Below are 26,059 nucleotides of genomic sequence, written 5' to 3'. Positions count from 1 at the left end.
CATCAAAGATGAAGATGTTTATAAGCAAGTGTCTATGTTATTAATATCTGGTAACAGAAATCCCACAAAGTTGAGAAAATATTTTGGTATGAAGGCAAAAAAACATATTTATGACCAAAATAAGTCATTTTAAGACCATTGTCCAAAGAATTTACATTATATATCTCAGAAAAGTATAAACACATTTCAAATTTACGCTCTGGCCTCAACAGGACACTAGCCAGAACTTTAGCCGAGCATGGTGCCTGGTGCACACTGTCTTCTCGTCCCAGTACCTGAGACTGCTGACATCAAGGGGTGGGCATGTGATGGCACCAATCATTAGATTGTGGTATGTCATCTCTAGAAGGACTGATGCTGAAGCTGAAGCTCCAGTACTCTGGCCACCTGATTCGAAGAACTGACTCATTAGAAAGACCCTGATGCTGGGAAAGATTGAAGGGGGAGAAGGGGACGACAGAAGACGGCATCACTGACTCAATGGACATGAGTCCGAGCAAGCTCCAGGAGATGGTGAAGGACAGAAAAGCCTGGCATGCTGCAGTCCATGGGGTCACAAAGAGTCAGACATGACTGAGCGAGTGAACAACAACCACAAGCTCTACACCCAGCCTTTTAGACTCTGTGATGACAGAATTCTGCAGACCTCCCATCTGCTTTGCTAGCTGGCTTCTTGTGCCAATAGGATGTGTACAGGAGACACCACAAATCAGGGTGACAGAGGAGGGACTCACTGTTTCTTTTAGTGGTGCCCCAGCTTTGGCCCTTCACTGGCAGTGGCAGCTGGTTCCAGTCTCCAGCTTAATTTTAGAAATTACTGTATTCACTTGTTCTGGAGTTCCCTATGTAACCCCATCCCCAACACCTACACTAGAAAAGCTTCTAGAGAGCCCTGACCGCCTTTGTTAAGTTCAGCCCCAAACAGTTTCTGGGACATAGAAGGCGCTGAAGGACCTGGGGTTGACTGACACTCACAAGGTTATCCAGGGCTCTTACAACGTTCTTGTTTGCTGCAGGGACGGGGCGCTTTCTCCTACAGAAGGGTTGGGGGCGGGGCAGGTGGGGGGTAGGGAAGTGGGAAGCTAGTAACCACCCTCCTCTACCTTACTGTCCCCACTTCCTCCATACCCTCTCCTCGCGCCCATCCTTTCCTGGCCCTCCTCCCTCCTCCAACCTGCTCTGTTCCTCCTCTTCCCCTGCCCGCCCTCCGTCCTCCTACCGGCCCTTCCTTCACAGCCCTCGGTCACGTGTCCAACCCGAGGGCGCAGTCAGCGTCGCGCGCGCAGGCGCTGGAGCGCACAGGGACCCCACCGCCGGCGAGGCGGGAGGATGGCGCTCGTGGGGCTGCCCTTGGTGCTGTTATTCTTGGTTGGGGACTCGGCAGGTAATGGTCACCAGTGGGCTTGGCAGCCAAGGGAAGCGGAAGAGTTACCTGGGGGGACACGGGTGGGAGGGAGGGGGGGTCTCATCGCTTCTTGGCCTTTTGATTGAGATCAAGTGTAGAGGAGGGTCTCGCTAACGACTGCCCTTCCCCGCACCCGTTACTGGCGGTTGCAGGCCCGCCCCGCGGTTGTCTAAGGACACGAACCTGGGGGTGTGCGCGGGTGACATTGTGGAGCCACAGTGTTGTTGCTTGGGCGTTTCTAGTGACCCTGCTGCCTGCGCTTTGTCCCTTAAAGCAGATTTTCTGGAGTCCAGAATCAGGAGTCGGGTTTTTATGTACCCGGGGCCCTACAGGACCTTGGCAGGAGATGTACAGGAGTCAGGAATTGTGAATGCCAAGTGTGCCAGGCACTTGGGCTCATGAGAAAACGGCCTCAGGCCAGCCAGACTTGACACCCACTTTAAAATGAAGTTAAAATGGTAACATCTAGTGGTAAACTTTGTATTTATTATCCTGAGCAACAAAAGAAAACAATATCGTGAATTTTTGAGTTACTTCTCTGACTTTTGGGTTCCTTTAGCCTGGAAAATTGATTTTTTATTTCTTAAATACTGTGAAGGAAGAGAGGGGAAATGGTCCCTGATGGTGGAGGGCTGTGGAGCACTTAGGGACCCTGAGGCATTAGGGAAGCCCTGGGGGCAGTAGTTAGGGTCTTCCTGCAGTCATTTTTGTGAATTAGCTGGTGCTCACATCTCTTGGCTGGCATACCTCTGAGGTAGGTGTCAGTCAGTACGGGCTGTGGGTTCATCTTCCACTGGCTCTGAATGTCCTGCTGCATACAGGGACCCATTCTGCGGGGACTAAAGCGGCACTAAGTTCTGTCGCAGCTGAAGCGCCATCCTATTCCTCTTGGAAGCCCCCCTCAAGGAACAGTAGGTGGACCATGGGACATGGCCTCTTCTGCTGTTGTTCCAAGGGTTGGGTAAGCATTCTCCCACTGAGGCTCAGGGGAGGTTCTCTCTGATCTCTAAACGTCCACTGGCTCCTCAGGAAGTGGCTGGTAGGGTGAGGGGAGAGGATCACCAACCCTGAGGAAGGCATGAGAGCCTCTTTTCTGACTTTTGTTATGTAGCTCCAAAGTCCTCTCTCAAGCAGACCTATTAGAGTGGTCAGTTATAGAACTGGTACCAAACATTTTCTGTGTGCCTGTTAAGAGAGGTGCCAGAATACAACTGAATATACTTTCTAGAAGTTCTTCAAAAGCTGGACATGGGAGAGAAAGGGAGAAGGTGCAGCTTGTATAAATTACAAGATGGATTTTAAAAACCCCTTATGAAGAAGAATTGACCTTAATCATATCCTTTAAAATGTCTGTTTTCTTCTTGCAGCCTCTTTGAATGCTCAATTTAGTCAACATTCAGAACATAGAACAGTAAGTAAGAAACCACTTTTACTGTTTCTACTAATACAATGAAGCCCACAAAGGTTGGAGTTGGAGACTGGTTTTCAGGTCTGACCTGCCACTTTGGAAACAGTTGACTGAATCTTTAGAAATCAGATTATCAGAAAGGCTTTTTGATACAGTGTAAATTTTGGTTGAAAAAGGCTCAGTCTTTGTGACTTCCCTGGTGGTCCAGTAGCTAAGACTTAAAGCTCCCAATGCAGGGGGCCAGGGTTTGATTCCTGGTCAGGGAAACGCGTGCCGTAACTAAGAGGTTGCATGTCACAAACAAGATCCCACATGCCGCAACCTGGCACAACCAAATAAATAAATAATTTTTAAAAAGAAAGGAAACAGCTCAGACCTTGGGAGCCTCAGGGCTTTGTTTCCTTTGATGATTCAGAAGGTCCTGGGCCTAATAATTATACGCTGTACAAAACATTTTATGTATATTAATAAATTAGATTGTGTGAAAGTAAAGGAAGACCAACCAAATGAGAACAAGAAAAAGGACTTATTCAACATGTACCCCCAGTGTCCACTGCAGCACTATTTACAATAGCTAAGACATGGAAGCAATCTAAATGTCCATGTACAGATGAATGAAAAAATAAGATTACACACACACAAACACAGAGGAATATTGCTCAGCCATAAAAAAGAATAAAATAATGCCATTTGCAGCAATATGGATAGACATAGAGATTATTATATTAAGTGAAGTAAGTCAGAGAAAGACAAATATCATGTGATATCATTTAAATGTGAATCTAAACTATGACACAAATTAACCTATCAATGAAACAAACAGACTCAGATATGGAGAACAGGCTTGTGGTTGCCAAGTGGGAGGGGGAGGGAAGGATAAATTAGGAGTTTGGGATTAACATATACACACTCATATATATATATATATATATATATATATATAACAGATAAACAAGAAGGACCTGCTGTATAGCATGGGGAACTATATTCAATGTCTATTAGTGATCTATAATGGAAAAGAATCTAGAAAAGAATCACTTTGCTGTACACTGAAACTAACATAACATTGTAAATAACTATATGTCAATTATCTTAAAAAGTTAATTTTAAAAGAAAGAGCTAGCTATTCAGAGCTTGATGTAGCAAGTGAGTCAGCATGTCACTTGTGTTTTAGCTGAGACTCAAAGGCAGAGGAGTGGTAAAGCTTTATAATGGGAAAAAGGGAAGGCATCACGTGTGCCTTGATTGAGGCTGTTAGCATGGGGAGGCTGGAGGTGGGAAACTAAAGGCAGGCATAGTATGTGAATGATTCAGAGGGCATATTTGGATTTTTCTAATTGGGCCTGAATTGGAAGCAGGGGTAAAATTTAGGGAAAATATCAGTTGTTAATTAAGTCTTGGACATTTTGGGCCAACTGTCACATAGCTTACTGTTTGACTACCTGGATGTCACTAGAGATAGCTATCTGATTTCTTACAAGTCTGATTCACAGCATGTTGGCTTCCTGGACTGGTTATTCTAAATAATGGGTTGGTTTCCTGGCTAGCTTGCTAAGGTTTTGGGTCATCAGTTCAGTTCAGTCGCTCAGTCGTGTCTGACTCTTTGTGACCCCATGAATTGCAGCACGCCAGGCCTCCCTGTCCATCACCAACTCCCGGAGTTCACTCAGACTCACATCCATCGAGTCAGTGACGCCATCTAGCCATCTCATCCTCTGTCATCCCCTTCTCCTCCTGCCCCCAATCCCTCCCAGCATCAGAGTCTTTTCCAATGAGTCAACTCTTCCCATGAGGTGGCCAAAGTACTGGAGTTTCAGCTTTAGCATCATTCCTTCCAAAGAAATCCCAGGGCTGATCTCCTTCAGAATGGACTGGTTGGATCTCCTTGCAGTCCAAGGGACTCTCAAGAGTCTTCTCCAACACCACAGTTCAAAAGCATCAATTCTTCGGTGTTCAGCCTTCTTCACAGTCCAACTCTCACATCCATACATGACCACTGGAAAAACCGTAGCCTTGACTAGACGGACCTTAGTCGGCTAAGTAATGTCTCTGCTTTTGAATATGCTATCTAGGTTCTATTTTAATATCTGGTCTGACACTGTCCATTTTTACATGCAATCTGTTCTCACAATGACCTTAAAAAATAAATAGAGATGATTATTTTACATACATGGATATTGACCTCAGTGGGTAAGGTAACTTGAGTATTCATGTCAGTGTAGACATGAAGGTTTCCAGGAAACCTTCCCACCCTGTTTTCTTCCTCCAAAGTAGACATAAATGCACTTTCTCTTTGTTTCCATTCAAACTATACTGCATCATCATCATTACCATACTAGTGTAGGGGAGGAAAAAAATCTTCCCTCTGCCCTTCTAAGTTTTCAGCTGGGGCCTATACAACAAAGGAGAGATTAACCAGAGAAAAATAAACAAATGTTTATTAACAAGTGTATTGTGCATACACATGGGAGTACTCAGAAATGTGTAACTCAAAGAGGGGGCTTAGAAATCTGCCTTACCTTGCATATTTAACAGAAAGCAATAAATTTGTGAAAGATACACCCAACTGATTGCAGAGTTCCAGAGAATAGCAAGGAGAGATAAAAAGGCCTTCTTAAAATGAGCAATCCAAAGAAATAAAGGGAAAAAAAAGAATAGGTAAGACTAGAGATTTCTTCAAGAAAATTGGAGCTATCAAGGAAATATTTTGATTCAAGGATGGGGATGATAAAGAGAAATGGTAAGGACCTAATAAGCAGATGAGATTAAGAAAAGGTAGCAAAAATATACAGAAGAACTATACCAAAAAATTTTAATGAGCCAGATAACCACAATGGTGTGATCACTCACCTAGAGCCAGACTGGAGTGTAAGTGAGGTCAAGTGGGCCTTAGGAAGCACTACTATGAACAAAGCTAGTGGAGGTGATGGAATTCCAGCTGTCCTAAACTATGATGCTGTTAAAGTGCTGCACTCATTAGGTCAGCAAATTTGGAATACCCAGTCTTGGCCACAGTGTTTCCACAGGACTGGAAAAGGTCAGTTTTCATTCCAATCCCAAAGAAGGGCAATACCAAAGAATATTCCAACTACTGTACAATTACACTTATTTCAGATGCTAACAAGGTAATGCTCAAAATCCTTCAAGATTGGCTTCAACAGTACATGAACCAAGAACTTCCAGATGTACAAGTTGGGTTTAGAAAAGGTAGAGGAACCAGAGTTCAAATTGCCAACATTCGTTGGCTCATGAAGAAAGCAAGGGAGTTTCAAAAAACTTCTGCCTCATTGACTACACTAAAGCCTTTGACTGTGTGGATCACAACAAACCAAGGAAAATTCTTAGAGATAGGAGTTCCAGACCACCTTACCTGTCCCCTGAGAAACTTGTATATGGGTCAAGAAGCAACAGTTAGAACTGGAAATGGAACAACTAACTGTTTCCAAATTGGGAAAGGAGAACGTAAAGGCTGTATATTGTTACCCTGCTAATTTAATTTATATGCAGAGTATATCATGTGAAATGCTGGGCTGGATGACTCACAAACTGTAATCAAGATTGCTGGGCAAATATCAGCAACCTCAGATATGAGATGATACCACTCCAATGTGAAGAGAAACTAAAGAGCCTTTTGATGAGGGTGAGAGAGGAAAGTAAAAAAGCTAGCTTAAAACTCAACATTCAGAAAACTAAGATCATGGCATCTGGTCCCATCTCTTCATGACAAATAGAAGGGGAAAAAGTGGAAGCAGTGACAGGTTTTATTTTCTTGGGCTCCAGAATCACTGTGGCTGGGGACTGCAGCCATGAAATCAAAAGATGCTTGTTCCTTGGAAGGAAAGCTATGACAAATCTAGCCGTGTGTTAAAAGCAGAGACATCACTTTGCCAACAAAGGTCCATATAGTCAAACCTATGGTTTTTCCAGTAGTTGTGTACAGATGTGAGAGTCAGATCATAAAGAAAGCTGAGTGCCAAAGAATTGATGCTTTCAAATTGTGGTGCTGGAGAAGACTCTTGAGAGTCCCTTGGACAGCAAGGAGATCAAAGCAGTAAATCCTAAAGGAAATCAACTCTGAATATACACTGGAAGGACTGTTGCTGAATATTCAGGAATTAAGAGGAGTGGCAAACCACTCCTGGGGCTGAGGAATGCATGCATTTCCTTGTTAGTTTTTCCATAGGTGATAAGTAACTATTTACGACCCTCTTCCTGTTTATGAACCATACAGTAAAAGTGATTATTTACAACCCTCCCTCTTTGATATGGATTGCCTTATGTTTCCTTGATAATCTTTAAGTCTGGACTTTTGATCTTTATCTTTGCTGAACAAGCCACCTTGTAAGACAGTATATATACCCACACTATGTTGAATAAAACACCCTTGTTCCATCAGAGCTTGGGTCCCTGTGTCTTTCTTTCTTTTTCTTTCTGGCTAATTCTTTGGAGTGCAGAAGCCCGCTGAGCTCACTTTCTTGCCCAGGCTTGCAAGACCCTTGTTGAGAGGGCGCCCTGTGCCTGCGTGACTCAGTGCAAGCTCCGTGTCAAGGGTTTTATCGGTTTTCTGTGTAAACCAAGGAATTATCAGCCTCTTTCTCTCTTTTACTTTCTTATCGTCAACTCTGGACCACCAGATTCTGGTCCATTAAAGGACCTCAACAGGTACCCAATAATATTTTTGCTCAGATGACTCAGTTTTTCTTGGGTTTGAATTTCTTTCAGAAAATGGGGATAATAACACTGAAAATTTACTCTGCAATCCTCCATTTAAGCAACTCACAAATGACCCTGTCCTTTCTCTCTGAATAATTTCCACAGGAGACCAATCACTGGTTGTAGGTTACTATCTTGTATGACTCCTCTCCTATAAAGTGGACTATTTCCCATCAATGGAGTTATATTTTCACCAAGACTCAAGTGGCTATGTTCACAAGCCCCTTATGAGAGTTTCCAGTCTTATTTTAATTAAAAATGTAAAGACAGTATCAGTTCAGTTCAGTCGCTCAGTCGTGTCCAACTCTGCGACCCCATGAATCGCAGCACGCCAGACCTCCCTGTCCATCACCATCTCCCGGAATTCACTCAGACTGATGACCATCGAGTCCATGATGCCATCCAGCCATCTCATCCTCTGTCGTCCCCTTCTCCTCCTGCCCCCAATCCCTCCCAGCATCAGAGTCTTTTCCAATGAGTCAACTCTTCGCATGAGGTGGCCAAAGTACTGGAGCTTCAGCTTAAGCATCATTCCTTCCAAAGAAATCCCAGGGTTGATCTCCTTCAGAATGGACTGGTTGGATCTCCTTGGAGTCCAAGGGACCCTCAAGAGTCTTCTCCAACACCACAGTTCAAACGCATCAATTCTTCGGCACTCAGCCTTCTTCACAGTCGAACTCTCACATCCATACATGACTACTGGAAAAACCATAGCCTTGACTAGATGGACCTTAGTCGGCAAAGTAATGTCTCTGCTTTTGAATATACTATCTAGGTTGGTCATAACTTTTCTTCCAAGGAGTAAGCATCTTTTATTTTCATGGCTGCAGTCACCATCTGCAGTGATTTTGGAGCCTCCAAAAATAAAGTCTGACACTGTATCTACTGTTTCCCCATCTATTTCCCATGAAGTGATGGGACCAGATGCTGTGATCTTCGTTTTCTGAATGTTGAGCTTTCAGCCAACTTTTTCACTCTCCTCTTTCACTTTCATCAAGAGGCTTTTTAGCTTCTCTTCACTTTCTGCCATAAGAGTGGTGTCATCTGCATATCTGAGGTGATTGATATTTCTCCCGGCAATCTTGATTCCAGCTGGTGTTTCTTCCAGCCCAGCGTTTCTCATGATGTACTCTGCATAGAAGTTAAATAAGCAGGGTGACAATATACAGCCTTGATGTACTCCTTTTCCTATTTGGAATCAGTCTGTTGTTCCATGTCCAGTTCTAACTGTTGCTTCCTGACCTGCATACAGATTTCTCAAGAGGCAGGTTAGGTGGTCTGGTATTCCCATCTCTTTCAGAATTTTCCATAGTTTATTGTGATCCACACAGTCAAAGGCTTTGGCATAGTCAATAAAGCAGAAATAGATGTTTTTCTGGAACTCTCTTGCTTTTTCCATGATCCAACGGATGTTGGCAATTTGATCTCTGGTTCTTCTGCCTTTTCTAAAACCAGCTTGAACATCAGGGAGTTCACGGTTCACGTATTGCTGAAGTCTGGCTTGGAAAATTTTGAGCATTACTTTACTAGCATGTGAGATGAGTGCAATTGTGCGGTAGTTTGAGCATTCTTTGGCATTGCCTTTCTTTGGAATTGGAATGAAAACTGACCTTTTCCAGTCCTATGGCCACTGCCGAGTTTTCCAAACTTGCTGGCATATTGAGTGCAGCACTTTCACAGCATCATCTTTCAGGATTTCAAACAGCTCAACTGGAATTCCATCACCTCCACTAGCTTTGTTTGTAGTGATGCTTTCTAAGGCCCACTTGACTTCACATTCCAAGATGTCTGGCTCTAGATTAGTGATCACATCATCATGATTATCTGGTTCGTGAAGATCTTTTTTGTACATTTCTTCCGTGTATTCTTGCCACCTCTTCTTAATATCTTCTGCTTCTGTTAGGTCCAGACCATTTCTGTCCTTTATCGAGCCCACCTTTGCATGAAATGTTCCCTTGGTATCTCTAATTTTCTTGAAGAGATCTCTAGTCTTTCCCATTCTGTTGTTTTCCTTTATTTCTTTGCATTGATCGCTGAAGAAGGCTTTCTTATCTCTTCTTGCTATTCTTTGGAACTCTGCATTCAGATGCTTATATCTTTCCTTTTCTTCTTTGCTTTTTGCCTCTCTTCTTTTCACAGCTATTTGTAAGGCCTCCCCAGACAGCCATTTTGCTTTTTTCATTTCTTTTCCATGGGGATGTTCTTGATCCCTGTCTCCTGTACAGTGTCACGAACCTCAGTCCATAGTTTTTCAGGCACTCTGTCTATCAGATCTAGGCCCTTAAATCTATTTCTCACTTCCACTGTATAATCATAAGGGATTTGAGTTAGGTCATACCTGAATGGTCTAGGGGTTTTCCCTACTTTCTTCAATTTAAGTCTGAATTTGGCAATAAGGAGTTCATGATCTGAGCCACAGTCAGCTCCTGGTCTTGTTTTTGTTGACTGTATAGAGCTTCTCCATCTTTGGCTGCAAAGAATATAATCAGTCTGATTTCGGTGTTGACCATCTGGTGATGTCCATGTGTAGAGTCTTCTCTTGTGTTGTTGGAAGAGGGTGTTTGCTATGACCAGTGCATTTTCTTGGCAAAACCTATTAGTTTTTGCCCTGCTTCATTCCACATTCCAAGGCCAAATTTGCCTGTTACTCCAGGTGTTTCTTGACTTCCTACTTTTGCATTCCAGTCCCCTATAATGAAAAGGACATCTTTTTTGGGTGTTAGTTCTAAAAGATCTTGTAGGTCTTCATAAAACCGTTGAACTTCAGTTTCTTCAGCATTACCGTTTGGGGCATAGACTTGGATAACTGTGATATTGAATGGTTTGCCTTGGAGATGAACAGAGATCATTCTGTCGTTTTTGAGATTGCATCCAAGTACTGCAGTTCGGACTCTTTTGTTGACCATGATGGCTACTCCATTTCTTCTGAGGGATTCCTGCCCACAGTAGTAGATGTAATGGTCATCTGAGTTAAATTCACCCATTCCAGTCCATTTTAGTTCCCTGATTCCTAGAATGTCGACGTTCACCCTTGCCATCTCTTGTTTGACCACTTCCAATTTGCCTTGATTCATGGACCTGACATTCCAGGTTCCTATGCAATATTGCTCTTTACAGCATTGGATCTTGCTTCTATCACCAGTCACATCCACAGCTGGGTATTGTTTTTGCTTTGGCTCCATCCCTTCATTCTTTCTGGAGTTATTTCTCCACTGATCTCCAGTAGCATATTGGGCAGCTACTGACCTGGGGAATTCCTCTTTTGGTATCCTATCATTTTGCCTTTTCATACTGTTCATGGGGTTCTCAAGGCAAGAATACTAAAGTGGCTTGCCATTCCCTTCTCCAGTGGACCACATTCTGTCAGGCCTCTCCACCATGACCCGCCCTTCTTGGGTTGCCCTGCAGGCATGGCTTGGTTTCATTGAGTTAGACAAGGCTGTGGTCCTAGTGTGATTAGATTGACTAGTTTTCTGTGAGTATGGTTTCATTGTGTCTGCCCTCTGATGCCCTGTTGCAACACTTACCATCTTACTTGGGTTTCTTTTACCTTGGCGTGGGGTATCTCTTCACGGCTGCTCCAGCAAAGTGCAGCCGCTGCTCCTTACCTTGGACGAGAGGTATCTCCTTACCACCACTGTTCCTGACCTTCAACGTGGGATAGCTCCTCTAGGCCCTCCTGCACCTGTGCAGCCACCACTCCTCGGGTTGCTCATGATTATAAAGAAATAAAGCCATTTATATGAGAACTGTGTCAAATACTTTTGAGACTTACTAAAAGACAAATTCTGAAACAAAATATTTTCTCTTGAACTAGATGTAGGTAAAACCTTGGAAGGAAAGTTATGACCAACCTAGATAGCATATTCAAAAGAAGAGATATTACTTTGCCAACAAAGGTCCGTCTAGTGAAGGCTACGGTTTTTCCAGTAGTCATGTATGGATGTGAGAGTTGGACTGTGAAGAAAGCTGAGTGCCAAAGAATTGATGCTTTTGAACTGTGGTGTTGGAGAAGACTCCTGAGAGTCCCTTGGACTGCAAGGAGATCCAACCAGTCCATTCTAAAGGAGATCAGTTCTGGGTGTTCTTTGGAAGGAATGATGCTAAAGCTGAAACTCCAGTACTTTGGCCACCTCATGAGAAGAGTTGACTCATTGGAAAAGACTCTGATGCTGGGAGGGATTAGGGGCAGGAGGAGAAGGGGACGACAGAGGGTGAGATGGCTGGATGGCATCACCGACTCGATGGACATGAGTTTGAGTGAACTTCGGGAGTTTGTGATGGACCGGGAGGCCTGGTGTGCTGCAATTCATGGGGTCACAAAGAGTTGGACACGACTGAGTGACTGAACTGAACTGACTGAACTGAAAACAATAGTAAATAATTAGGGAATTGTATTTTAATTGTACATTGCCTTGTTGTAACCATGTCTCTAAATTCTTGCCATATTTAAAAGTGAGTAGTTTTACCCCCAGGAGATAATGTAGACTGTCATTTTGATTGTCATGACCAGGGAGTTGTTGCTGGCATCTGGTAGATAAAGAACAAAGACAATACTAAAACATCCTACAATGTACAGGACAACCTCGCACAGCAAAGAATTATCTGGTCCAAAATATGAGTGCAGTTGAGAAATCCCTTCTAAACAAAACAAAACAAGAAATCATAGGTGATTTATTATGGGTATGATTTTTGCAGTGATAGTATATAGAACTCAATTAGTTGAAACATTAATAGGAAAAGTCTTAGGTCTGGTGTCAGGTAGGATTAGATTCAGCTGCAAGTAACATGGATTCTAAATAACAGCTCACAGAGCTGCCATCTTAGGATGTGGCCTTTGTCGTCCTGGTCTATAAAGGGAAGGGTTTCATGCACCCAAGAACAGGATAGAGGAATGGACAAAGGAGACTAAAAATTAGGGGAAGCAGAGGACAGGCTCAATTTTCCTTTAAAGGAGGTCCTCATAAGCTACTATACAGTAATCCCATTTGTATCTGGTCAGCCTAATCTTGATCATGTGGTCATACCTAGCTGCTAGGGAGGTTCTCAGTGTAAGTGGTATTACCCCTGGCCCTGTGCCTTGTCATTGTCTTACATCAAAAAGATTGGCAATCCTATTTTCTTTTATGTTTTAAGAGAAAATGCTTAGGATATGTATTTTTTGTTATTGTTTCCCTTCTTTAATTGACTTTTTCAATAAAATGACCAATTACAAGTCGTCCTAATCTCATTGGAAAAAGGGTATCTAGTCTCCTGTGGAAGCTGTCCTGGAAGCCATCATCTTAGTGAGCCTAGAGCAGGAAGAGCACATCAGGCTCCTAGAAGGAGATAGAAGGCTGAACAGAGGATGGAAAGGGTTAAAAGTTTTTCTTTAGTTCAGAGTTTGGCCAATGCCCTGTCCTACTTAGGTCTCTACGAATCCATATAATATGAAGAAAAAGGTATATTTCATTTATTCAGAATACTAAACCCTTGTTCTGAAGTGAGGAAAGATGATCACTATTACTAAAACAAAACAAATACAGCAGGTCATATATTCAACCTGTATTAGAGTGAGCCTCTGCATGCTATGGTGTGACCACTGTGACCAGTTCTAGTCTTGGTCCTGCTGGAGACTAGAGGTTATGAGCAAGACATATTACCTCTCTGGCCTCAATCCCATTGAATCTGAGGGTGGAGTTCCATGATTCAATATCAGTTTGTAAGGGCTGCTGTAATAAAGTCACAAACTGGGTAACCTGAACAACAGAAATGGGTTGTCTCACAGTTCTCAAGGCTGAATGTCCAAACTCAAGGTGTCAGCAGGGTTTGTTCCTTCTAAGGGCTGGGAAGGAGAATCTGTTCCATTCCTCTCTCCCAGTATCTGGTAGTCTCAGGCATTCCTTGTCTTGTAAATGGCATTCTCTTGGTGTCTTCACATGATTTTCTCTGTGGGTGTGACTCTGTTTCCAAACTTTCCCTTTTATAAGAACACCCACTTTATAAGGACCCATTTTATAAGGACCCACTCTCCTAAACTTATTTTAACATAATTTCCTATATAAAGACCCTAATTTCAAATAAGGTCACATTCTGAGGTGCTAGGGGTTAGGACTTTAACACATCTCTCTGAGTGGACACAGTTAAACCCATAACAACCCCGAAGGCTAATTCTGAACGTATTACTTTCTTTAATGATGTTGTTCAAATGCCAGTATATTAAAAGTCCAGAGAAAAAGATTAGATTCATGAGAATGTCTGGGTGTTATGCCAAGGGATTAGGTGCAATGAAACAGGCCATTCTCATGTAGGTGGTAGTGAAGAGCAAGTTAGGAAGCTGGAGGATAGATAGTTAAGTAGGTTTGGTGGCAAGTCTTGGACTTTCATTTTAAAAATCAGCTATATTGAACCTTCCTTTGAGGTCCTTTTCTTACATAGAAGATATTGATCCATTGCTTCAACACACCATCTTATTTTTGTATTAGAAAAAACATATTTTTGTGTGGAAAAAACAATCTTTTTGTAGGATATTTCCAGGAAATCTAGGGAAACTTAGGGCTTTGTCCTCCTCTAAACTGCTGTATGATGAGAATATCTCAAGTTATGTTCCAATTTCTGTCTTCCTTTCTCTTTTCTAGCCAAACTGCGATCAGTATAAATTACCAGGATGTCCCAGGGACTTTAGCCCTGTGTGTGGAAGCGACATGTCCACTTATCCCAATGAGTGTATTCTGTGCATGAAAATCAGGTAACAATTTTATAATATAAACTAGGCACATTTTCTTTAGTTCTTCTCTTGCATTTTGATTACTTAGCAAGTTGTGACTCTTCTTGGACATAAGAATCAAATGTGACATAAGTAGCTCTGTTTTAAGACTGACATTTGAAAAGACCCAGAATCTTTCAGTGTATTTTCTCGGTCAAGGTTAGAAAAAGAAGTGTGTGATTAATCAATTATAGATGAGATAATTAAGTAATGCACTATCCAGGAATGGGTAGTTTCCCAAAATTTATTTAGGATTGTAGCAGTGGTGCTGCTTGCAGCCCCATCATTCAAGTCTGTGCTGATCACCAAGAAAGAAGACCTGGATCTGTCATGCAGTGTCTATGGACAGTTCCAGGGTTATGATTCAGTGTGTTTTCAGAGGAATGAAAGAAAACAAGGGAAGGAATGATAGCTATTTCTGGGTTTTGAGGCAGATGTATGGAACTGAGGCACTGCTATGTAGAAAACCTTAGCCCATTATCAGTTCTACCCATCCTGGCATAGCAGGAAGGGGAGCAGGGATGTCCCAGACCATCAAGAATGCTTTGTCCCTCAGGAGACAGGATGGCAAAGTGGTAGGACTTAAGCGCATGTCCTCTCATGAAAACACCAAAATCACAACTAACTGCTGAACAACCACTGACAGAAAAAACTGGAGCCAACCAAAAGAGATATTCTACATTTAAAGATAAAGAAGAAGCCACAACAAAATAGTAGCAGGCATGCTTTCATGATATAATTAAATCTCATACCCTCCAAATGGATGATCCGCAAACTGGAAAACAGTTATATTGCAGAGGTTCTCCCTCATGTCAGGCTCTGCAGCCTGGAGAGTCCAGCATCAAGACGAGGAGATTCAAGAGCATCTGGCTTTGAAGATCAGCAAGGCTTGCGTGGAGGAGCGCCACAGGACTGGAGGAACAGAGACTCCACTCTTGGAGAGAACACAGAAAGTTTCACATATATTGAGTCTTAGGGCAAAGCAATGAGTCCATAGGAGCCTGAGCTGACATACCTCTGGGTCTGGGATGGTCTCCTGGGGAGGCAGGGATCAGCTGTGGCTCACTGGGGAACAAGGACACTGGTGGCAGAGACTTCGTGGAACATTCATTGGCATGAGCTCTCCTAGAAGTCACCATTTTGGCAAAGATTCCTGGCCCCACGCAATAGCTGGCAGCCCCACCCATCAGCAGACAAGGTGCTTCAAGTTGTCCTGCACCAACATCTGCCTATAAATACATCCCTTGACACAGCCTGTGTACCAGAGGGACAAGACCCAACTCCACCCACCAGTGGGTAGGTGCCAGTTCCTCCCACTAGAAAGCCTGCACAAGCCCCTGGATCAACCTCATCTGCCAGGGGACAGACATCAGAAGCAAGAACTCCAGTTCTGCAACCTGAGGAATAGAGACCACAAATATGGGTAGTTAGACAAAATAAAATAGGAGAGGAATAGGTTTCAGATGCAGAAACCAGATGAAACCCCAGAGAAACAACTAAGTGAAAGGTAGAGAGAGGCAATCTGCCTAAAAAGGGATTCAGAATAATAATAATAAAGATGACCCAAGATCTCAGAAAAAGAATGAAAGCATAGATGAGAAGACATAAGAAATGTTTAACAGAGAGCTAGAAGATTTAAAGAACAAACAAACAGCGATGAACGATACAATAAGTGAAATGAAAAGTACACTAGAAGGAATCAATAGCAGAATAAATAAGGCAGAAGAACAAATAAATGAGCTGGAAGACATACTGGTAGAAAACACTGCTGCAGAACAAAATAAAGAAGAATGAAAAGAATGAGACAGTCTAAGAGACCTCTGTGACAATATTAAATGCATCAATATTTCACATTATAGGGGTCCTAGAAGGAGAAGAGAGAGAGAAAGGGCCTGAGAAAATACTTGAAGAGTTAATAACCAGAATTGTCCCTAACACAGGAAAGGAAACACTCATTTAAGTCAAGGAAGTGCAGAGAGCCCCATACTGGATAAACACAAGGGGGAATATGCCAAGACACATATAAATCAAACTGATAAAAATTAAAGACAGGAAATAAAGGAATAAAAAGAATAAACGAAAGGAGAAAAGCAACAAATGACATACAAGAGTATCCCCATAAGATTATCAGTTGATTTTTTTCAGCAAAAACTATGCAGGCCAGAAGGGAGTGTGTATTTAAAAGTGATGAAAGGAGAAAACCTAGAACCAAGAATATTCTACCCAGCAAAGCTCTTATTCAGATCTGACAGAGAGATCAAAAGCTTTATAGGTAAGCAAAAGCTAAGATAATTCAGTGCCGCCAAACCAGTTTTACAACAAATACTAAAGGAACTTCTCTAGATGAGAAAGAAAAGGCCACAACTAGAAACAAGAAAATTACCAATGGCAAAGCTCACTGGTAAAGGCAAACACACAGTAAAGGTAGGAAATCATCTACACACAAACGTGAAGTCAAAACAGCAACTGTGAGAAGAGGAGAGTACAAATGCAGGGTACTGGAAATGTATTTGAAATTAAGTGACCAGCACCTTAAAACAATCCTGTATATATCTCTATCTATCTATCTATCTATCTATCTAGACTGATACATAAAACCTCATATAAGCACAAACCAAAAATCTACAACAGATACACACACAGAAAAAAGCAATCCAAATACAACTCTAAAGAGAACAAAAGAGGAAGGGAAGAAAAAAGACCAACAAAAACAAACCCAAAACAATTAACAAAATGCCAATAAGACCATACATATAGATAACTGCCCACCTGATGCAAAGAACTGACTCATTGGAAAAGACCCTGATGCTGGGAAAGATTGAAGGTTGGGGGAGAAGGGAACAACAGAGGATGAGATGGTTGGATCGCATCACTGACTCAATGGACATGAGTTTGAGTAAGCTCTGGGAGCTGATGATGGACAGGGAGGCCTAGCATGCTGCAGTCCATGGGGTCACAAAAAGTCGGACATGACTGAGTGGCTGAACTGAACTGATAGATAATTAGCTTAAATGCAAATGGATTAAATGCTCCAACCATAAGACATAGACTGGTGTAATGGATTAAAAAAAAAGTGCCATATACTTGCTGTCTACCAGAGACTCACTTCAGATACAAGAACACATACAGACTGTAAGGGAGGGTATGGAAAAAGGTATTTCATACAAATGGGAAGCAAAGGAAAGCTAGAGTGGCAGTACTTATGTAAGACAAAATAGACTGTAAAATAAAGACTGTTCAAAGAGACAAAGAAGGACACTACATAATGATCAAGGGATCAACCCAAGAAGACATAACAACTGTAAATATATATGTATCCAACGTAAGAGCATCTCAATATATAAAGCAAATGCTTACAGCCATAAAAGGAGAAAAGGGAGTTGGAGAAAAGTTCCACCTACACTGTTGGTTCACGGTTCACGTACTGCTGAAGCCTGGCTTGGAGAATTTTGAGCATTACTTTACTAGCATGTGAAATGAGTACAATTGTGCGGTAGTTTGAGCATACTTTAGCATTGCCTTTCTTTGGAATTGGAATGAAAACTGACCTTTTCCAGTCCTGTGGCCACTGCTGAGTTTTCCAAATTTGCTGGCATATTGAGTGCAGCACTTTCACCGCATCATCTTTCAGGATTTGAAACAGCTCCACTGGAATTCCATCACCTCCACTAGCTTTGTTCGTAGCGATGCTTTCTAAGGCCCACTTGACTTCACATTCCAAGATGTCTGGCTCTAGATGAGTGATCACATCATCATGATTATCTGGGTCGTGAAGGTCTTTTTTGTACAGTTCTTCCATGTATTCTTGCCACCTCTTCTTAAAATCTTCTGCTTCTGTTAGGTCCATACCACTTCTGTCCTTTTTCGAGCCTGTGATGCTTTTGAACTGTGGTGTTGGAGAAGACTCTTGAGAGTCCCTTGGACTGCAAGGAGATCCAACCAGTCCATTCTGAAGGAGACCAACCCTGGGATTTCTTTGGAAGGAATGATGCTAAAGCTGAAGCTCCAGTACTTTGGCCACCTCATGCGAAGAGTTGACTCATTGGAAAAGACTCTGATGCTGGGAGGGATTGGGGGCAGGAGGAGAAGGGGACGACCCAGGATGAGATGGCTGGATGGTATCATGGACTCGATGGACGTGAGTTTGAGTGAACTCCGGGAGTTGGTGATGGACAGGGAGGCCTGGTGTGCTGCGATTCATGGGGTCGCAAAGAGTCGGACAGGACTGAGCGACTTGAGCTGAACTGAACTGAACACTACTGGTGGAAATGTAAATTGATACAGCCACTATAGAGTGTTCTCAAAAAAATAGAAATAGAACTACCATATCCAGTAATCCCATTCCTGGGCATATATTTGGAGAAAACCATAATTTGAAAAGATACATGTACCCCTATGTTCACAGCAGCAATAGTCAAGACATGGAAGCCGCCTAAATAGCCCATCAACAGAGGAATGGATAAAGAAGATGTGGTATCTATTCAATACTACTCAGCCATAAAAAAGAATGAAATAATGCCATTTGCAGCAACATGGATGGACCGAGAGACACAGAAAAACAAATACCATGATATCACTTATTTGTACAGTCTTAAAAATGATACAAACGAACTTATCTATGAAACAGAAACAGACTCATGGACTTGAAAAACAAACTTATGGTTACCAAAAGGGAAAGGTGGGAGGAGGGATAAATTAGGAGTTTGGGATTAACCTATGCACACCACTATATATAAAATGGCACCCCACTCCAGTACTCTTGCCTAGAAAATCCCATGGACGGAGGAGCCTGGTAGGCTGCAGTCCATGGGGTCGCTAAGAGTCAGACACGACTGAGCGATTTCACTTTCACTTTTCACTTTCATGCATTAGAGAAGGAAATGGCAACCCACTCCAGTGTTCTTGTCTGGAGAATCCCAGGGACAGAGGAGCCTGGTAGGAGGCCGTCTGTTGGGTCGCACAGAGTCAGACATGACTGAAGTGACTTAGCAGTAGCAGCAACATATATAAAATAGATAATTAACAAGACCTTCTGTACAGCACCGGTGGCTCAGGCGGTAAAGCGTCTGCCTACAATGCGAGAGACCCGAGTTTGATCCCTGGGTTGGGAAGATCCCCTGTAGAAGGAAATGGCAACCCACTCCAGTACTATTGCCTGGAAAAGCTCACGGACAAGAGGAGCCTGGGAGGCTACAGTCCATGGGGTCGCAAAGAGTCGGACACAACTGAGCGACTTCACTTTCACTGTACAGCACAGGGAACTTCACTCAATATTCTGTAATAAATAATCTGAAAAAGAATGGATATGTGTATGGTATTATTTTGTAATAACCTAAAAAGAAAAATAATCACTTTGCTGTACACCTGAGACTAAAACAACATTGTAAATCAGTTATACTCCAATATAAAATAAAAATTAAATAAAACAATATACAAGAGTAGTTAAACTCTGTGGCAGAATATTGTTTTTTAAAGTCAGAAGGTATGTACAGGCAACCTACACACCCTGCACTATTAGCTGGAAAATAGGTCTTAATAACTCTATCTGGTAGAATGCTTAGTAATAAATATATTACATCTGATTCCCTTATTGTAGAACACCTGACCAGCTCATGTGACCATAACTTCTCCTCCAGGTATGCTGGTTTGAATTTTAGGGATCCATTCTTTGACCTCAGTCTTAAGTGAGTTACCTAGGTCTTCTCAAGAGTGATTTCTTGGAAATGTTAACAGTTCCCTGTGCCCTTGGGTTAGGAGAAAAATAGCAGAGTTGGGCTTTCACCCTCATTGTTTCCTAGATTTAGCTTTAAAAGTGACTGTCACCCTGGAGAGAATATAATGTATAATGACATGGGTCTTTTTAATACAAATAGTGTTGGGGCATTTTCAATATGACATAATGTTTCAATATGGTGGCCCCGGGCAGGCTACCCCAAAATGTGCCACAATAGCATATTAAGTATTGTGTATTAAAGTTGCTTAAGAAAGAGCCAATGCATGAGGGACGCTTTGACCCTTCTCTCTCCCTGAAAGCAGGAAGTTAATGTCATGTGAAAGATGCACTTCCTTCCTCTGAAGGACACTCTTATATCAGAGATTGGGAATTTAAAGCTAAAAAGCCTATATAAACAAGCTTTGTTACTTTTTAAATTTACTATCCCAAGCCAAAACTGTGTACAGATTCTTCACTTATTAAGTACCCAAAGCCTAAGTTTCTTTGTCTTACCAATTCCTCACGAATGTATTGCTTCTTTGTCTAAAAAGAATAAAAGCTGCCTGTTTTGGTCACTTATTAGGTCCCATTTCCATGAGAGCTCTGTGCACCCTGAATAAAAAATTTTCTTTTTCTCCTGTTAATCTGTCTTGTGTCCATTTTATTACTAGTCTAGCCACAAGAACTCAAGAGGGTAGAGGGAGAAATTTCTTCTACCCTGACAGTTGGTGAGCCAGGAGGAGCCTGGTTGGAACTCACTTCCCGCCCTGAGGCTACTGCAGCTGAGAGATCCTGGGCCCTCTGATAAAGACCAGCAGAAGGTAAGATTTCTTACCACCTCAGCTTCCTGGATCTCTCCCTGCAAGGTCTGGTGGAAGGGGAAGTTGGCGAGAGTTCCTTATTTCCTCTCTAAATTTAGATTAGCAGGAGAAAATATTTGTCGAGTTAGCTCCTTGTATTTAGTAACTCTTGGAAATTCTTTTCTTCTCAGAGATGGTCACTGCTTTTTGTCTCTGTTGTTTGCCAGGAGGAGGAAGCACCATAGGGCAGCATGCAGGCACAGGCCCTATATGCCTGTTGTTTGAGCTGGCCTCACAGACTGGTGAGTTAATGGTTCTCACCAGACCTGCATCTACTTAAAACAACCTTCCTGTGGGTCTTCCATATAAAACCAGATGAGATGTGTTCTTCCATCTTGTTTTATGTTTTGAGAGCTCTGCCATTTGAAAGGTGTATCTGGTGGCCAGTTGACTAGACTTAAGTTCTGAGACACAAAGTCAGTACTCTCTTTGTCTGGCCATACCAGCTCTCAGGGGACTTTGTCATGGGGTCCCTATCCATAATGGGCTGTTGTTGTCTCAACTTTCATTGCCTTATTTTCTTACACTAACAATGCGAGTGAACTTTCTAATCATGTGAGAGCTATATCCTTGAAAACACCTTTTTATCTTTTGTTAAGCCATAAAAAAGGCTTACTGGTTTGAGTCTGTATTTGAGATTAATATAAAATCCTAATCATCAATGGACAAGGATCCTTTTTTTAAAAAAAATAATTTATTTTTAATTGGAGGATAATTGCTTTACAGTATTATGTTGGTCTCTGCCATACATCAACATTAATCAGCCATAGGTCAAAAGATCCTTTAATAGGTTGTATTTAAGAGGAAAAAATTTTGAAAGCTGTCATCATAAGTAACTGTTCTTGGTACTTATGAGAGGAACAAATTGAAAGGAAAAATAAACTATAATGGTGAGCCTTAGAGAGTCCTTTATTAAGATGAAAAAACAGAAATTAGACTTAAAAGTAAGATCCCACATTAATTCCCCTTTAAAAAAAATTGCCCACCTCCTCTACAATTCCTCAGGCCCTCCTAGGAATAACCAGGAAGTAGATTAGCTGGAAGCTTAATACAAACAATTATCAAAGGCTAATAGAAATAATTTTTTTTTTGTCTTGCAAAACTACAAAATTAGAAATGCAACTGTAGAAACAAATCAAGACCCACTTGTTTTTACGATTCCCGAAAGCTTACCTGTTCCTCTTAAAATGCCTTCTAGATATTACAGAAGATCACAATATTGGAGCAAAACCGTCCTGTACTTTAAAAATTATTTTTAAATAATAATTACCCTAAGGCTCGTAATAATAGATAAATGTAATCCGAAACTCCTACGAGAAAACTGAACTTAAAAGGCCTTTCTTTGGCTTTAAAGGTTATATTGTCATATCTTTGAAATGTAAACACAGCCCACCTTGCCTGAGACTAATCTTCGATTGGCTGAATTGGTAGAATCTGAAACCGAAAAAGATAAAGAAGGAAAGATGCCTTTTAAAACACAAACTGCTGAAAGGATCTCTTGCCTAAATTCGAGTAAATCACACCCCTCTACAACTGCTTGTCAAGGGCAAATACAGAGCTTAAGTCCTCACAAATAATAAAAGATGTTAGCCATCTCTGTGAGTAAACTTCATTTTCTAAATTCTTCGGTAATTTAATTTATACCCTTAGAGTGTGGTAAGTTAAATGATGGGTGGTCATTGGATATCTGTATCATTTCCAAAAAGGAAATGTTGGAGCATGTGGGATCTTCATTGCACCATGCGATCTTTCGTTGCAGTGCACAAACTCTCCAGCTGTGGCACACGGACTCTCTAATTGTGGTGTTTGGACTCTAGAGTATGCAGGCTCAGTAGCTGTGGGCTTAGTCACTCTGTGGCCTGTGGGATCTTAGTTCCCCAACCAGGGATTGAACCTATGTCCCCTGCACTGCAAGGAGGATTCTTAACCACTGGACCACCAGGGAGGTCCCACTTGTGCTTTATTGAAAAATTGTGCCATGAAGTGGGGTTTATTTCTAAAAATTATGAAATATACTCATGTTTGCCAAGTCACAAAATATGGTTCACAGTTGTTTACTTCATTATTCCCCCCCAAAATTTAGATTTCAAAGGATTAATAACTCTAATTAATATATGCAGTTAAAGGTTCCAGAAATGAAAAAAAAGTATTAAGTGTTTTGGGCTAAGTAAAGGTAAAGAGGTGCCTTTGTTTTAAAGAGATTTTGTCCTAAAGCTGGCTATTTCTAAATGTGAAAGAAAACAAGGGACAAATAAAATGAACATAGAAAATTGCAAAAAGCTTATGAAAAAATAATCTTAAGGAATTTTATGTGTGATCAGGACTAAGACTAGAATGAGTTTAATTAAGGAATATCAAAAGTAAACTGGTACAAAATTAAAATCTGGTGTTTATCTCTGTTAAAAAGTTTTCTTGTTCAAAAGTACAAAGTTCTCTTGTTGGTCTAGTCTTAAAAGAAAAAAGTTTTCTTTACCTTTAATGTATCTGTCTAGAAAACCAGATTCTATACTTTGTCTTTATCAGGTTTTTGATCACTTAGAAGACACCCACAAAAAAACTCCTGTCTTTTCAACATTAAAAGAACTAAAGCTTTTTACAACTATTTAGCTTTCTGTATTTGCCAGGGACATGTTTATCACTGATTATATGGATAGCTAAATATTGTTTCACAGTGACCAATGATCCTGTTTGACCAAGTGTTTCAAAAATGTTTGATATGTTTGACAAACTGCAAAATTCCAAATGAACTCTTATTGAACTGGAAATGACTTTGGGGTTTTCCACAGGGCCCCTGGATACCTCAGAAATTTATTTTCTTTACTTATAAAAGAGCTATTAAACTAATTAGGCTTCTTTTTTATGTTAAATTACAAAGGAAGCATTTATCAAGTAAATGATAAACCCTCTTAGGTTGTATTATATGGATAAATGTTATTAACATAAATGTTCTAGAAAATAAATGAAATCCCTAAACTTTGGATATGTCATTATATGTTAGCCATAATTTTAGTTATTATCTTAAAATGATAGGTCTTAGAGATAACCAGATTTTCTTATCAATTCCATTATAATGAATCAGATCTTCAGTAGTGGACATTTTAAAGTCATTTGTCATTTACACACAGTTACTCTTTTACTCAGATGCTTCTACAAAGGCTTTCTGCAAATGTGTTTTATTTTCAGGGAAATTCATGGGAAGAAATCTAACAAATATTCTAGAATATAGGTGTCTGATGACTTTCAAATCATACCTGGGTAAGAATTTACAGAACCCTAATGGAGAAATTGATGGCTTCAAAAATTTTTTAACAGAAGATCAAGTGGAACAAGAATTCACTATGAGACTAAATAAACTGAGGAAGATAATTGTAATTTTTTATTATTTATCAAAATGAAACATTACTGAGTTTTAAAAATGTTTTCTCCAGATTTAAGGAAATCTTTTTGTCTTTTCTCTTAAGCTAACTATGACAGAGCAATTTGGTCCACTATACATTTGTAAGCAGCACTGAAACATTTCAGAAGTCAGAAACTCTCAGTGAGGATTCTTTTTTCTTGGCAATATAGTTATTTGCATAAGTTCAGTAAGAATCTGCTTTTCTTGTAACACAATTGGAAACATTGATCATAGTATCAGAGCTTTGACTGGAATGTCATATTGGTGAGAGATATGCATAGACTCAGATATGACCAGATAGCTTTCAGGAACTAAGGTTGACTTTATGGAGCCAACAAAGCCCTTTGGAAAAACAGCCTAGAATCTTACTTTCAGGTTTCCCAGCAGCCTTACCAGGTAAGGAAAGTCATTTCCTGGGACCTTTAGGAAACAGTGTGCTTTGGAGTCTTGTGTAAAGAGAGGAATTCACCCGAATCTATATCTATTGCAGACAAAGTCTGTTGCTGAATGCTTGGCTTGGCTTCTTATCCTTGAGAGGCTATTAAAAATTCAGTCTGAGGTTCCTCATAAAAGGTTCCAGTAAAGCAGATTTAAGAGTCTATGTGGTCAATCACTATTCTTGCCGTACTTATGTAAACAACCAGGCCAAGTTTATTGGATCTAGACTTATTTTATGAAAAAATTAGTCTGATTTGGCCATCTTTGGTAATAATTGTAGAAAGAAAATCATCTTTCAGCAGAAACTATAATACACACTATAAAACAGATTTTAGTTCTGTTCATGCTTTGAGGTTTTTGTTATTTACTACTGTGAGCAGAAACTGTTACAGATTCTTTACTAGTTTTAAGCAGCCAAAGCCTAAGTTTCTTTGTCCTCTTTAATTCCTCACAAATATATTGTTTGTCTAAAAAGTAAAAACTATAAAAGCTGTCTGCTTTGGTCACTTATTAAGTCTCATTTCTATGAGACCTCCATGCACAAGAATTAAAATTGCTTTTCTTCCTGGGAATCTCTCTTGGGTTCATTTTATTTTTATTCCAGCCACAAGAACTCAGGACAGTTGCAGGGAGGGATTTAATAATAAATGTGTTTTTATGGTTGTTCAATTTGCAGGGATGATGGTCATGATATTAAAATAATCCGAAGTGGACCATGCTGATGGAGCAGTTCACAGAAGAGGAATTGGAGAACCCACCTTCCACTGCACACTAAATGAACTTCATTTCCCGCTTTTCTTTTTTCCTGTATTTCTTTGCATGAGATTTTCTGAGATGAGTTGTGTAAGAGGGCAGTGACTGATAAAACAATTACAAAATCCTCGTTTTTGGCTTTTGTCCTTTTAGTTTAGTTTATTGCCCCAGATGACCTACGCATTGCTTTATTTAGTTGGAATAAAATCAGCACTGTATTTAATCACCACTGTTCGCTATCGACTATCCATTCTCACTCAGCATCCTCATGTGGATCTTTTCCTCTCAAGCAAGGGTGAATTTCACTAAGGGAGAAGCGGAGTCATTTTCGAGAGGGCGAGGTTTATTCTTCTTCATTCTTCTAAATCTTGAAAGTACAATGTATGTGTAGCTGGTACAGCATTCTGCACAGAACAAATAATATGATATACTGGAGCTGACTTTAGCCAGAGTTGGTAAAGTCAAAGAATCATCACAAGATACAAAATACAAAAAGATAATCTCCTTTCAGTACAATTTTCCTTCAGGATTAATGCAGGAAATTGCTTTTTCCCTTCTTTGAGAGCATTGATTCTCAACCCTGGGTGAATTTTCCCCAGAGGACTTTTGGAACTATACAGGCATTTT

At 40.9% G+C, this 26,059-nt stretch overlaps 1 protein-coding gene across 1 annotated transcript; it reads left to right on the top strand.

Moving 5' to 3' along the window:
- Nucleotides 1–1,279: 1,279 nt before the first annotated feature.
- On the top strand, nucleotides 1,280–25,552 carry LOC128049972 (serine protease inhibitor Kazal-type 2-like). Its single transcript, XM_052642282.1, has 4 exons — nucleotides 1,280–1,384; nucleotides 2,773–2,816; nucleotides 14,144–14,253; nucleotides 25,356–25,552. Exons 1-4 carry the CDS (start codon nucleotides 1,330–1,332, stop codon nucleotides 25,399–25,401), a joined length of 255 nt encoding a protein of 84 aa, XP_052498242.1. The 5' UTR covers nucleotides 1,280–1,329; the 3' UTR covers nucleotides 25,402–25,552.
- The last annotated feature ends 507 nt before the right edge of the window (nucleotides 25,553–26,059 follow it).

The sequence above is a fragment of the Budorcas taxicolor genome, chromosome 6 (genome assembly GCF_023091745.1).
Source record: "Budorcas taxicolor isolate Tak-1 chromosome 6, Takin1.1, whole genome shotgun sequence".
In the NCBI taxonomy this organism is placed as follows: domain Eukaryota; kingdom Metazoa; phylum Chordata; class Mammalia; order Artiodactyla; family Bovidae; genus Budorcas; species Budorcas taxicolor.
The sequence above is the reverse complement of the archived record's forward strand: the minus strand, read 5'-3'. Positions and strand labels throughout refer to the sequence as shown.